Genomic DNA, 15,252 nt, shown 5'->3' with positions numbered 1-15,252 from the left:
CTCAGATGTCGCCATGCCAACAAGCAGGTGTCCTATGTGCCAATGGGCAAGCAACTAGCATGACATCTTCTGCTGAGCACGGAGGGGCAAGGGAGTGACTGAACCATGGCTACACACAGACTAATACAAACACACACACAAGTGGATGCAAACAGAGCAGCAGAGTAACTAAGTATGTTTAGCACCCTTTAGAGTCTGACCTCATTTTTGTTGTTTTTCTTTATATAGTTGCCAGAGTTACAGACTGGCTGTTGATTGGTGTCAGCCGGTCTAGCTTTTGATTGAATCTTATTGTAATTTTTGTTAAATGTATTTTCGGGAACAAGAATTCCTTTTCCATCTCTGCACACAGGTATGCAGTGATGGTAGGACACAACACACACACACACACACACACACACACATAAACCAGGGTGTCTTTGGGTCAGCCTTTGAGCACCACTTAGAGGTGGTGTAACTGTGATGTCTTACAAACAGCCATCAATAGTGCCACGAAACAACATATAATTTACTTTCCACTCTTGCCTGAGAACGACTTAATAAAGATGCAGGGCTGCCTTCATTTGCTGACAGTTAGTACAAGAACTTGCAACAGGACTTGTCTGTTGTTGCTTCTGTACATTTTGGCAGGGATGAAGGCAGGACTGGGCTGGTACGTCACTCCAGAGGGAAAAATGTAATGTAGACTTTCTATAGACTTTTACTGCTGCTGTCAGAAACAGCAACATTATTATTCATTTGAAGCCATGTTTGTGTCCAGTGTGTAAGTCCAACATTCACTCTCCTGTTTACTGTGTTTTGGGTCGCTACCAACTCCAGAGAGAAATACCTGGCTTTTTAGATGATAAATGCTCCGCTATGTTCACCAGCTAGTTGCTAACTGTCTGTCCTCTGTCTGGCGCTGAGCAGGTAATGCTGAAAACAGCTGTCCTCTGCAACCCGAAAATGACGCTACGAGAGTGAACCAGAACGGTAGAGATGTGGGTCAAAACAGTGAGTTTAAAAGATGCAAAATATTCCAGTGAGATGAACTACAGAGTCAGATTTGTCACTGCAGATAATCCCTTACACATACGTGCATCATGTGATTCTAGCAGCTTCAGATACATACAGGCAATTAGAGAGCTTACTTTTTTGTGTCAATTGTTCCATTAAATATTTCTCTATCAGTATAAATGTATTATTGATAAAAACTGAATTCTTTACAGTGAATGGCAAGTCAATAGAATGAGCGCATGAGGTTAAGTATGCAAATCTACTTGAGGATACACATTGATGACATGTCCTCTTTAAAGTTAATTTCCTTTTGTTCTCTTTTGTATTGCACCTTTTACAATGTTGTGAAGCCTTTCCAGCTGTTGTGGATATCATGTTTATGAAGAGAAAAGTAGTAATATCGGAAATTATAATAATGTCTAATGTCTAATGTCAACAATAAGTGTTCTGATGCTTTCTACAGATTGTCATTCAGAAACAGCATGTAACATTTAAACTTCATATTGTTTGTATGTAAATCTTAAACATCAGCGCACGAGTCATTGTCAGTGTCTGTGCTTGTGGCTTCCAGAAAATGGTATCTGTGATTATTCATGTCATTCAGAGGAGTGATTAAATATTCCTTATACCCTCAGAGCAGTGAAACAAATGAACCACGGCTACGTTCTAACAAGAGCTGACAGATCTTTTAAATAATGTTTATTTATCAACGGTAACATTTACCAGCTCTCGTATGGTCCCTCTGGCGTGTGACTTGAACTGCCTGAAGCCCGGCAGTGATTCTTCAGCTGGCATTTCCTTTTTACTTTGTGAAACTTTGCAAAACTTTGTGGTCTGTTTATTGGGGCTTCTTTCCTCTTCCGTTCTTCTTCAGATATTCGCAAGAAAGAAAAAGATACAAAGGAAGAAGACTCAGCAATGGAATTGTGCACAAGGTTGTACACACACAAACAGGAAAAAAGTAAAGGTCTTGTCTTGTCTGAGGAAAGATGAGATCTTATCTCAAAGGGAATTATCACGAGAATAAATGAGTGTATTGTATTGTATGTATTGCAGAGAGTGGCTTTAATGATAGACTAAAACAGATATGTCTTAAGTAATGAAAAAGAATAAATGCAAGCAAAATTGCAATTCAAATGTATAAATTAATAAATGAATATATGAACATATGAACATATTCATTTAACATCTGCATGGAGATACATTATTCACTGCTTTCCGCTTTCCCCAGCATCCACGCTAGGGATATCATTATACTTCAATTAATACAAAGTCTACTTTTACCATTGCAAAACTAAACACCACACTCTCTCCAAACAGGATTTTACTTTCAAGGAATGTCAGCCCTACTCGGGGTCAAAGGTATAATTTTGCGAGTTGAAACCAGTATAAAAGCACAGAAGCAGCCACAGGATGAGGACACGTGAAGCTTGTTGGTTGCATGGCTGAATGAAAAGGACTGTAACATTACTCTAGCTTACGTTTAAAAAAAAAGGATTGTTTGTCGTCTAAGCTTCTGTAAAACTTCAAAGGAAGTCGGCAGGTAAGGCACTCAGTCTGTGTGAGAACAGACTGTTTTGTTTTGCCTTTTATTGTGTCTCTTAATTTGACATTCGCTGTCTGTTTCTGTTCAGATTTGCTGCATTCCTCTTAACTGTGCAACACACTTCAAATTTACAATTAAATTTCACGTCTTCAGTGATTGTTCTTAAACTTACTGCGGCTAGAACACTGTAAATTTAACCTCTTGTTTTCACTTGATTCTCCGCTTTCTCTCCTAATCAGAGCCATATCACAGCAGTGTACCTACATCACCTCGAGCAACTGAGACATTTCCTGTTCTTGTGCTTCAGTGCTGTTGTGATTTTTTTTTTTTTTTTTTTTTCCTTTGTACAAATCCGAGCACAAGAAGTCTGGTTGTGCTCTCGTAACTTTGGCAAGACGTCCCCTTTGTTAATATCGAGGCGATGTGACTCTAAAGTCTGTACAGATGTAGTTCAAGTGTTAATAATAGGTTCGTATTTGCTTTGCTGTAATTTCAATACATAATACATAATTTTCATAAATGTTACTCTAATGAAGTGAGGTTGCATATTAAGCAACGCTCATGAATTCACATGAAGACTGAAACAAAGACAGTAGAAATCATTTGAATAGCTACATTAGAATTGTATATTCGTTTCTATTAAATATGGTAAACAGTGCTTGTGCCTGTTTATCTTTTTTTTTTTTACATGTTGGCATATTTAAGGCAAACAAATATGACAATGCCCTCTTGTAAAATGGCATAATAAACATGTGAGGGATTGTGGTTCAGCAGAACGGAACAACAAATATTTCTATTGTTCTGTTCAGATATGCTGAATGAAGAAGGAGAGGTTTAAAGCAGCATTAAGTGAAACTGTGTTAAGTTATTAGTTTCTGGTCAGACTATGAAATTTCTATACTATAAGTTAGTGAATATGGATGTATGAATTGTTAAAAAATTATGTTGAGGGGGAAAATGATACATGAATACATTTAGTAAAAGATGTTAATCTTTTTTTTTTGCATCCCTTTTGTGAAACAAAAAAAAGGGAATAAACCTCAGATGGTACCAGTAGCCACCTTTTTTTAGGAAACGATTAAAGCTCCAAATTATGGTTTTAAATATGTTAAACAATTGTTGGCTATTTACTTAATTGACTGTTTGTCACTTTGCTTCCTTTCAATTGTGTATTTTATAGCTTGGTAATTATGAAAGACAGTTTAAGATGTTTGCACCACAGATGTGTTATTAATAATAATGTTGTTTGTTTTTGTTTTTTTTTAAAGATACAAAATAAATAATGTAAACAACAAAATGAATTAATTTAAAACTATAACATTTCAAAACAAAACAATGAAGTAAAGAAATTAGAACGTGTCAAAATAATTTAGAAGTACATCATGTCACATTTCACCATGACACCTTGTTAAGTCTCACTCTGTCAAATGAAGGTTGGGACAGTCGATACAGAAAACCTCAAATGGCTTTGAACCCCCGACGCTCACCTTACCAACGTCCTGTGTTACAACACTGCATAAGAAATGATATGCAAGCTGTATATTTGAATATTCATGAAAATCAAATCCAACGGCTGTTTGTACTGTAGCATTAATTAGTTGCTCGAGGGGGAGCTAAACCCAAATAAGAAGCTGAAGTGCTGGGTGCTGAAAACACGGCAATCCCAAAGAAAGAATTAAAAAGTGAGAAATATGTGATTAGTGGGTGCTACCACAGTGTGGGTCTTTCAAATAGCATGAGATATCAGCATTGAAAGTTTTTACTCATGTATTTAACAATTAACAACAAAGTTTTAAGTTAAAAAAAAAAAAAGGCAATAAAGCAAATGAAACCCTCTTAATTGAAATAATCTCTGATGGGTAACGCACTCTTGAACGAAACTTCTCTTTGTTTAGGATATGTATATATATATATATATATATATATATATATATATATATATATATATATATACGTGTGTGTGCCATTAAAAATGTGTGAATAATCAAGAGGCGAGATGGTTGAAGAGTCCCAATCATCTCCTACACAGTTGCCCTGGCAGTTAAAAGAGGGCCGCAGAGAGGAGTTTCACTGTGAAAGACATTAGCATGCCTTTGAAACAAGAGACCTTGAGTATGAACGAGGGCTATCCATACACACTTTGGTATGTCATTTATATGCACAAACTGAGGTGTGAGGCCAGAGGATGTTAGAGGGGCAGAAAGGATCCACTCAGTACAGGTGTAGTTTTCACTGGCCAACAATGTAATAACCATTTTTTTTTTTTTTTTTACTGCCAGTGCCTCTTTACACATCAGCGAGTTCCTCTGAACTTACAGACTCCACTGAAACAATCTCCCTGCTCAAAAGAGAATATACGAGCTGTATAGATAATTGGATGCCCTGCTTGTACGTCTTTATATCTCCTCAATGATCTTGAAGGAATATGTTGCCTCATCAAAGACACGTTTCAAGCCGAGCGACAGTAAAAAAAAAAAAAAAAAAGTGTTGATTTTCAGCTGTTTGTTTGAAGACCTGAGTTACTTTTTGTGCCACTGCCACCGGTGACCTATGCGCTCAACTCTCTGAATTATGCATGGTGATTATACGACGTAGTCCTCTGAATTGTAAATTCTCACAATTATACAGCCCATTGTCTATTCATTATTTCAAAACGAATGGGAAATTATGTAAAACTATCTCTAAAGAGGAAAGCAGCGTGTAATATGACTTGCCATATTGTTCATGCAATTCAAATACTTTGCTTTTTCTGAGAGTTGAAAGTAATCAGATTTAAATGAAATCTGACTTGCATGTCATGTGGGATTATGATACATTTGGAAGATAAGCTATGATAACTACACTACGTGCCATGAGGTGAGAGCACTCAGGCAAAGAGTGTCTTCCAATTAACTTAAACCTCCCTCAAGGTTAAATATACAAGTGTTGACTGAGAGTCGAACTTATCTTCTTTTCTCGACCAGACGAGTGAAGGACCTCAACATGAGTCTCTCTGCTTCTCTGTTGGACTTTTCTTTTCTGATTCCTTCACACAAGCAACACATACACAGACACTGTTTACTGACCAAAGATGACAAAGTTATATACTTTTAATTTTCTATTTCCAAATAGCCAAAAATAAATGTGTTTCCGCTTTGAGGCAAATCGCATACACGCCATTAGTTCCAACACACATCTGGGCCTCGATACGTCAATACGTAACCACGCTGAATAATCTAACTCTGCAGGCGCTCACCCAGTCTTGACTTAAAAGTAGATTATGCATCCTTTGCTGTTAGGGATATCAAGCTGTGGAACAACCCTCCTGCTGAACTTCCTCTGTGACTTCCTTTGAATCTCTACTTTAACTCATTATTTTTTACTTGTATTTTCTGCACCCTGTCACTTTTAAAGTCACCCTCAACTCAAAAATGTGTTTTGCTTCTTGTTTCTTCATTTGGATCTTTGACCTTCACTGCGCGGAACGATGTATGTGCACAGTTTGACACTAGATGACACATTCATTTGCTGAGGGTGGAAACTTTCTCCGTACACACACATGATTTTGTGACATCATAAAGCAGTTTAGAGGAGCCGGTTGTGGTTCAGTGTGTAGAGAATGGAGGTTTCTGTGTAGTAGGAAACATCTTGTGTCAAATAGTTAAACTTCACGGGGAAAAAATAAATATCTGCATTTTTATAGATTTGGGATTTTTCAATAAGGGATAGGGAGTAGATATATAATTATTTAACTCAATTAAATGGAAAAATCATATCAAACACTAATTGTTATTCAGAGCAGAACACTTACAGTCCTCAGACATTTCTGGAGGTAAATCTTCAACTTCATGATTTCTGTTATTTTATTGTTTTGATATTTTTCTTGTTTCTCTATAAACCACAGTGTAACTTTGTTTTGAAAAGTGAACTACAGATTAAGATTATTTATACTTTCTAGTATTAGAGTCAGTATTACAGTTCTCTTTTTTTAACATTTTCTTTCATAATTTCATCGTATTTCATTTAGCTTTTTTTGCTTTGGACAAGAGGAATGTGTTGTTGTTAATGACAGATCCCTGGCATCAATATTATATATTGATTGTTTGATTGATTGTTCTTTTCTATTCTATTCTATTGTGTTCTGCTCTGCTCTGCTCTGCTTAATTGTGTTCTGTTCTATTACATTTTTTTCTACTTGTTTTTCTGCTATGTTCTGTGAGGACAGTCTTTTTAGTGCAGAGATTTTCCTTTTTATTTTTTTAAGTGCAGTATCTTGCAGGGCCTTGCCTTGTTTACATTATGTGCAGATTGTAAGGACCTGCAGTGAGACCGCTGCTTCCTGACCCTCCTCCTCCTCCTCTTCCTCCTCCTCCTCCTCCTGCTCTAGAAGTGTTACCCTCTCATCCTCTATCTCCCCTCATCCGCTATTCTCCTCCTCACCTCCTGCTGCACTCCATCCCTCTGCTGAGCACAGGTATTTGTTTAGGAATCTCTCGGTGGAAATTATACTCCATCTCCGGCGCTCCCTATCAACACACAATTATCATGGGCAATCATGCAGAACAGTGCTGAATTCAGCTGGGACTCCCACTCTGATGACATTACTGACTGCAAGGCCCGGGCTTCTTCTGGAGGTAGCTTGCTCCTTACTTGCATTAAACATCGCTCTCTCCCTCTTCCTCTCACTTTCTCACACACACTCTCACTTGGATACGGCAAGAGAAATGATTGAACTTTTTTTTTTATTTTATTAGGATTTCATTTAAACCAGGACGTCCACCACATAAGAAGTATCTCATAGGGTAGACTTGGCTGAAAGGACTGCTCCAACCTGAAACAGGACAAATCCTGATCTTATCTTACAATTTATTAACATCTGACAACCTCTGTGGCCTCTGCTCGTACCATGCAGTGGTTTACTCCAGTGTGGCTTCTCACATGGCTCAACTGAAAGTCTGGTGTGGCCACTCTCACTTGGACAGCAATAAAAATTTGGAAGCATGAATCTCCATCATAAGAGTCTACTGTGAAGGCAAAGTCAATCTCACAAAGTAATCAATGCCTTACATTGTGTCACTCTCTCCTGCATTCGAAGGCAAACCGCAGATGCATTTCCTTATGTATGATAAGTATATTATAAATCTCAAAAGGCACAGAGTTTATACAGACACATGAGAATTGACACAGGAGTCCATTCAGATCCTGATCAAATGCTCCATTCATGAGTGAAATTACCATCCGTCTGTTAGCCAAGGTGTGAATTCTTTCATCTACAGATCCTACCTCTGAAGTTGTGATTAAATGCATAACACCACATACACTCCACACAGACTCCAGATAAGCAAAATGGGATTTCTGCCTCTCAGGGTGAGAGCTGATGTGTAAATCAAGTGAGACAACAGTGCCATCTTGTGGTAGTTTGCTTCAATCTTTTGTATTTGTCCAGAACTCTGATCCCATTTCTTAGAAAAGTGCCCTCATACGTGCACACACACACACACACACACAAAAAAGAGCATTTAAGGTGCAAAAGAATAAATTTACTCCATGTGTCTGTTAGTTGCAATGAAGATGGTACTTTGACCAAAAATGTTTTGTCTGTGAAATTTGCCTGCTGATTTTAGCTCCATGCATCCACCACTATCTGTCAAAAACCCTCTATTCAAGGGAGATTGAAAATGATTTATTTTAGACATCAAAAGCTCATCTTAACCTATCTGCTAACAGATCACAGAAAAAAATGTTTAATTTATTTAGACAGATATAATGTTATGTCAGAATCTCACAACACACTTAACTCACAGAGAAAATGGACCAATAGTAAAACAACAAACCCGTAACAACATGAACATAAAACAGTTACATAAAAGCACCATTAAAAAAAAAAAAAAAAAGTGTCGAACCAATAAACTGGTCAAACTAGAACAATACGACCAAAAGACAGCACAGCTTCAGGATATGTACAGAATTAGTTAAACAATACTGCAGAAAAAGCAGAAAATATTAAGCATGATACACTCAGTGAAATGTGAATATTAGATGATATTGCAGGATAAGTCTGATGATATTCCATATTTTTCTTTGCGTTAAAAAATTCTCATGAAAAGACAAAACTCAACGATCAGAAGACAACTCTAAGTATTGTCTGTGCAGCCAGACCCTGATACAGTTTATTCCTCTGCTATTAACACTATTAAAAACATATGGGTAAGCCACGCTGTTGCCTCTGGTGTCATGTTCCTTTATCATGATGAACATGGGCCCCGTAGTCATGCTGGATTTAGCACCAAATGTGTTTTACTCCACAGCTAAAAATAGTCCCCAACAAATGTACTCTTTTACTCCTGTTTGAGTTCAGGGACTTAATCAGTAGATACATGTATTTGTGATCTGTTGTTAAAGATTTACATTTTCAGTCTAAATGGATGAACATGGAGGTGAATGCTGTAGACAAAGAAGGGAAGTTGGAAAATATTGAAAGACTAAGGCACAGTTGGTTTTGGTCTTTTTATGGAATTTTTAACAACAGCAAAAGTATAGGACATCATCAGCCTTATCCTTTAAACTGAATACAGACAAGGCTGCTGGGCCTGTGTTCTTTCCAAAGACACTGACCGTATATACAGAATATAAAAATGATCATGCTACCAGCTTTTCATTATGCACAAAAAAAATGCTTCAATGAACAAAAGTTTTCCTCATCAACATTCAATTTCTGGTAATTTTACAAAAAAAAAATACACTCATAAGCCCCTTAACCATCAACACTTCACAAGGTTTAAACAACAATGTTATATCCCACAGGTATTTATACTGTATGTGATCAGGTTTGGTGACATCCTTATATAATCTTCTACCTACAGAGAGCACAGAGCTGTAATGAAGCTCAGCTGACTGTGGCTCAGGGTGGAGTGATCATGGTGACATTTCTGAGCTCAACAATGGCTGCAATTTTTTTTATCCTGGATCAAAGTGTCCAAGTCTGTCAGATCATTTAAACCACAATCTTGCACATAATATCTAGACTCCTGCTTTTATAATGCAAAAATATCAAAGACCTGATGGTAAAAAAAAAAAAAGGAGAAAAGAAAAGAAGAAAAACACTGGTTTTCCTCTAACCTGCTGCTGGTTAAAATCAGTGGTAGTGAATCTGGATAGTTCGGCCGATGAGGAGGAAAAGAAGGCCTGCCAGGAGGCAGAAGAAGATGCCAATGGGGGCAAACATGAAGGACAGACCGTAGGTGAGGGACAGCTGGAAGTCTGCACACACCGCTGAGCGCTGGTGGTTTACGTAAACATCCACCACATCCAACACCTGCACCCACAGTACGTACATCACCACCACACACAGCAGGAAAATACCTGGTGCAGAGAAGAGCGACACAAGCAGAGACAGAGTCATTGCAGTGAGACTGTAATGACTGAAACTCACTCACATACTTTTTATATAGTCCAGTAGATCCACAACAGGAGATCAACGGTGGGAGAGGAAATCTAGAACCTTTACTTGAGTAAGAGTACAAACACAACACTGTAACATTACACCATTACAAGCTTAATGTACTTAAAGTTACAAAATTAAAATTACTCATTCTGCATAAAATTGTGACTGGTGTATTATAATATATGATATTATTAGATTGTTAATACTGATGCATCAATGTGTAAATAGAGTTTGACTGTTGCTGGTTTTTACGACTTGATATACAGTCAGAGTAGTTCAGTCCAGTAATGTTCCCAACCTAGGGCTCGCACCATCTCCGAAGGGTCACAAGATAAATCTGAGGGATCATGAGATGATTATAGGAAATTAAACAAAACAAGTCTTTTTTTTTTAGGCCATTCTCTAAGTTTTGCTCCTTGGTGAAATATTGAGCAGTTTCACCTCTTTGGGCCTCACGGACAGTCATTTGAATGAAACCATCTCAGGAGTTTAGAGGGGAAATGTCTGTTTTGTGGTCCTGCTAACAAGTCATTGACATCTGAAATGTGCCAAGGGGCCCCAGTGAGTTTTTTTGGTCAGGGGTCACAAGCCGAAAAGGTTGAGAACCACTGGCTTAATCTTTAACAATGCAATGCACTGTATTTCATAAACTTATAATATATTTTTAATGTAAAATCCTAGAGCTGTCAAATAAATGTAGTGGAGAACATATTTCCCTCTGAAAATTTAGTTGTGTAGAGGTGTAAAGAAGCATAAACCAGATTGGATTTAACCATTTTAAAGTCTCACCAGATGCCAGTAGGAGGCCGCCCCCTGCTTTGTAGAGGCGGTGGCTGGCGAACGGAGCAGCACAGATGATGACGAACCCACCAAGCACCACAGCCGCCACACCAATCAGCATAAAGATGCTCCAGAAGCCTCTGTAGACTGGATGACAGGAATATTAGCCAGTTGGACAAAGAGCCATTAAATTGCAGGGGAATGCAATCTCACTTTGTGCAAAGAGATACTCACTTATAGCAGAATCATACTCTGTGGCATTGTGGGTCTGATGAGATATAGGGAATGGGAAGAGGTAGGCGTGCATGCACACTTTTGAGTGTGGCTGATTTGCTGGAGAGAGAAAGAATAAATCAACACAGACAAGAAATGAAAAATGTAATTTTACAAGGAAACAAACACAAATTGGCAATTAGAGGAGATCACTCACAAATACAACATCATTATGTGGCAAACAATTCAGAAACACCCCTGCACTTTAATGCTGAAGAAAGATATAAGCATCAGCTGTTTTAGAAAAGAAACAGATTATTTTTTATTTATTTTGTATATTTTCACATAATTTGTAACTCAATTGTTTTTTCAGATGTAAACTTTGACTGCAATCCCTTTTTATTTTGCGTCATGTAGCTAAATTTGACAAAGCAGAAACAAAAAGATAGGATTATTGTGCACTTTTTCATCTATGCTTTTATATTCCTGCCCAACTCTTTTCTTCCACCATGTGAAATTCCACAGACCCTCACAAGGTCTTCTCAGTGCTGGAGGCTGTTTCTGACAATGAACCACCATTCAAAGGCCCCATCAGAAAATAGACGACGCACAATCATCTGACAAACGACCAGAATAACATCACATGGCATTTCCTCTAAAAAGTCAAAGGAGAAGGTTTGTACCGTTATGTCATCAAGCAGTTTTCATGAACAGCAAATCAGAAAGTGATATTTATTCTGCAGCGGAGTCGTGGCGCTGTCATGTGACTCTGTGCAAGCATGACATTGGAGGAGAACGGTTTCCTGCACTCACCAATCATCAGCTTTAAAAAACTCTCTTCCCTTTTATTTGTGTATCAGTGGATTGTTTCAATAATTGGGGCTATAGTTAAACCTTAATGTATCTCTGACAGCTCAAAAACCTTACTGAACTTTGTTCTATCAGCCAGACACTGAATACATTTTCCTAATTTTATGAGAACTGCTTATAAACAGGATTTGAACTGATGACATATTTCAGAAATGTGCTACAGAAAATGATTTACGTCTGTCTCAGAGATACCACCTGTAAAATGTGCTGAAATACGATGGATTTTCATATGCTGTAATCATAGCTGACAGTAACGCTTCCATGTCCCAAATTCCTGTTACTGTTTAACAGTTCAGAAGAGGTCTAACAATGGGATATTATATTTCTTTGTCTGTGAATGACCTTATATCAAATAAGTTAATATATATTTGCCCATGCATAGCCCATATGATAGAGAATATTTATATATTCAGTATTCTTTTCATTCTCATGTCTCATGTTGGGTTTTAATAAGGTTTGAAGACAAGAAGGAAACTTTTCAAAGAAAAAAACAGTTGATTTGAAATTATTCTTGTCATTTTTAAATATAAATCTGTGGAAACAATGAGAAAATAAAGCTAATAAAGCTAATGTCAACACAGCACAAGCATCGACTACTGGAACGTCCCGTGTCTCACTTACTGAACCAGAGCTTCCACAGCAAGTTGCTATCATCCATGTTGGCTCCAAAGGAACATCTCCAGAAAAAGCCCTCGTGGTACAAAGTGATATCATGACTGTCCTCCTGCACCACCACATCTCCACTCTGGAAAGGAGAGGAAAAGACGGAATAATGACTTGTTACCAAATATAAATGGGCTACACAAAGGCTGCAGTATAAGGTTTACACAGTGTAAACATAGTCGGGGATGCATTCCATGTGTTGGTCTGTCGAGGCAATTAAAGTCTGCGTGAGCAGTCTCAAGAGGCAGGTGTACAGTGTGTTGCCACAGTGGGACAGAGCAGCTGCTAAGCCAGGTCAAGGGTTGAGCTGAGCAAGCACCTCTGACCCCATTCAGGTTTGATTTAGGCGCCGGGCGAGCGTGCGGGTCAAGGATGTTCCCATTCAGGAAATACTCATCATTGGTGGTCACTATTTTTGCACATCAGCAAAAAACACAACCTAAATTGCCTGTTACATCAACCATTAAAAACACAGAACAGGGGGTGTGTAAAAGTTCTTTAAGTCATAAAGTTTGTAAAATCAAGGTTAATCCAATCAGGGTTTTATTTTGAAATCAGCATTTCAAGACCTTGTTGAACAATTGTAGTGTTAGTTTGTTTTAAAATTCATATAGAGAGGATTCCTATCTGGGTCAGTGTCTCCTGGGGGTCGAGAGTTACCCCAGAAATAACAACATAATGTTCTCTAATATTTCATCTTTTTTCATGTGAAATATTGAGTGGTTTTAGCTTAGTGGAACTCAAAAAATGCATAAAAGAAAACAATTTGTGATGAAGGGTCATACACTGCAATTGGAGTGTAGTTTTCAAGGGACACAAGCAACAAGTTGAGAGCCTGTGATTTAGGATGCAAACAATCCTACAGAACTGTCCAAAGAATGAAAACAACTGTATTCTTAATGGATCCTGCACATGCCCTAAAAAATAATACTTTATAATTGATTGGATTGAGATCACATTGCATGACTATGTAGTGTATACACCCAGTACCAGTTTGGTTTTATTGTGCTGATATCATTTCATGATACCAGTATCAGCGCGTACTATGTAAAGCTAAGTATGTTCTAGTCAGTGATATTTAATACAGCGCCATACCACTGGGACTACTGGTATTTGTATTTCTATCATAGGGGCACATGGTACAAGCGATGTCTCAATCACTGCATAGCTGCACACATGCTACATTAAACAGTGTCTGATTACACGACGAGGTTCTGCAGGGATGCCTCTCTGCCCTGCAATTTATCAACTGAGAGAATGACTGGAGCAACTGATCATAGTTTCCGAAATAGAAGAAGCATGATTCTAGTTTAAGCGTCAACCATTAGACCTGCAAAGTATTTAATCATGAGGGTGTGAGTGGAACTTGAAAACGCACCATTTAAAGCTCAAATACAAAAAATAAAACAATGGAGTTACTTGGTGTATTTTGTCCCTGGCCTACAGCAACAACAGCTGACCTCACTTCAGTTCCAGCAGTTACAAATATTAACATTTTTCAACCTAACAGCACATGATAACTAATATTAAGTGTAGCAAATGATATGTAACTATATTCTGAGCCTCCTTGATCTGCTGCTGTTTGAAGTCCAACACCCACCTCTATAGTCACACCACCAGGGCCAACAGATCCGTCAGGATTTGCGCGGCAGCTCTCTGAGGCCAGCAGCCAGTAATCAGTTCCAAAAGAGAGGAGGATGAACACAGCTGCCAAAGCCCCAAAGAGCCCGGCAAAAAACAACGCCACACTTAGCTTCATGGTCCAGGATTGACCAACCGCTCAGCTGCTGGATGCCCACACTCGATCTGACTTTCCCCTCCAACTACAGTAAGTGCATGTGACAAGCAGAGGCAGAAACAGTCACTCCTCTTGCACTGTAGTACATCCACTGAGTGAGATGGCTTTTTACTCTGTACAGCTGGTTTATGTTGGGTTAATGGATCTTGACTCCTCTCCTGTCCTGTCCTCTCTGTCTGTGTTATGGGAGGACAAGGTTGTGCACATGACTCCTTTGGACCCTCCACTGGGGTCTGCAGCCAGCCCCCACCGCCCAGCCCCACAACCCCCTGAGCTATTTTTGGGGTCTGACTGAAGGCGGCTGCTTCACTCCACTGTGGGCTGAGTGTGTGGAGCAGTTGGAGAGTGTGAAGGGAGGGGATCATCGCAGAAATAACCGGTGGCAACTGGACACCCAGTGTCTGCACGGGAATGTCAAGGCAGGGTGAGACCGAAAGGACAGAAGAGAGGTAAAGTACCCTACAACACCCTGCCTAAAGCTTCTGGCCCACCGAGACAACATACACAGAAACGGACACACACACCAGTATCATTTCCTGTAAATGGGGGTGATGTAAATTACCATAAATGCACCCTTTCACAGGAGTTCTGGTCGTATCAGACACCACAAACACAATGTGACAGTGTCTCAAAAAGTACACAAAACAAAACAATACTGAGAATTTAGTATTTAGTATGTTTTTGATACAGATCACAAAAAACGTACTAACTGTATCTGAATAACCACGTCAGTGCAAAAGGTCCCTGTTGTTCTTAATGTTTCTGTGGTCCTGATCAAAAAAGTCAAGTCAATTTTATTTGCACAGCACTTTTCATATACAATGACAATTCAAGGTGCTAAACATTAGCATAAAGCACAATGATCAATATTATTAAATGATCCCAAAATAAAGAATGGACATTAAGTGAATACAACAAAAGGCTGATGAAAACCACATCAGCACTAACACACGCACACACACA

At 38.5% G+C, this 15,252-nt stretch overlaps 1 protein-coding gene across 1 annotated transcript; it reads right to left on the bottom strand.

Annotated features, from left to right (window-relative positions):
- Nucleotides 1–7,249: 7,249 nt before the first annotated feature.
- On the bottom strand, nt 7,250–14,497 carry tmem182a (transmembrane protein 182a). Its single transcript, XM_023405342.2, has 5 exons — nt 14,092–14,497; nt 12,450–12,573; nt 10,980–11,078; nt 10,755–10,892; nt 7,250–9,883 (listed from the first exon to the last, which is right to left on the bottom strand). The coding sequence occupies exons 1-5, from the start codon at nt 14,248–14,250 to the stop codon at nt 9,657–9,659; spliced, it is 747 nt and encodes a 248-aa protein (XP_023261110.1). The 5' UTR covers nt 14,251–14,497; the 3' UTR covers nt 7,250–9,656.
- Between the last annotated feature and the right edge of the window lie 755 nt (nt 14,498–15,252).

The sequence above is a fragment of the Seriola lalandi genome, unplaced genomic scaffold (genome assembly GCF_002814215.2).
Source record: "Seriola lalandi dorsalis isolate HSWRI2012SDOR001 ecotype SW California unplaced genomic scaffold, Sedor1 jcf7180002054272, whole genome shotgun sequence".
NCBI classification, from domain to species: Eukaryota; Metazoa; Chordata; class Actinopteri; order Carangiformes; family Carangidae; genus Seriola; species Seriola lalandi.
The sequence above is the reverse complement of the archived record's forward strand: the minus strand, read 5'-3'. Positions and strand labels throughout refer to the sequence as shown.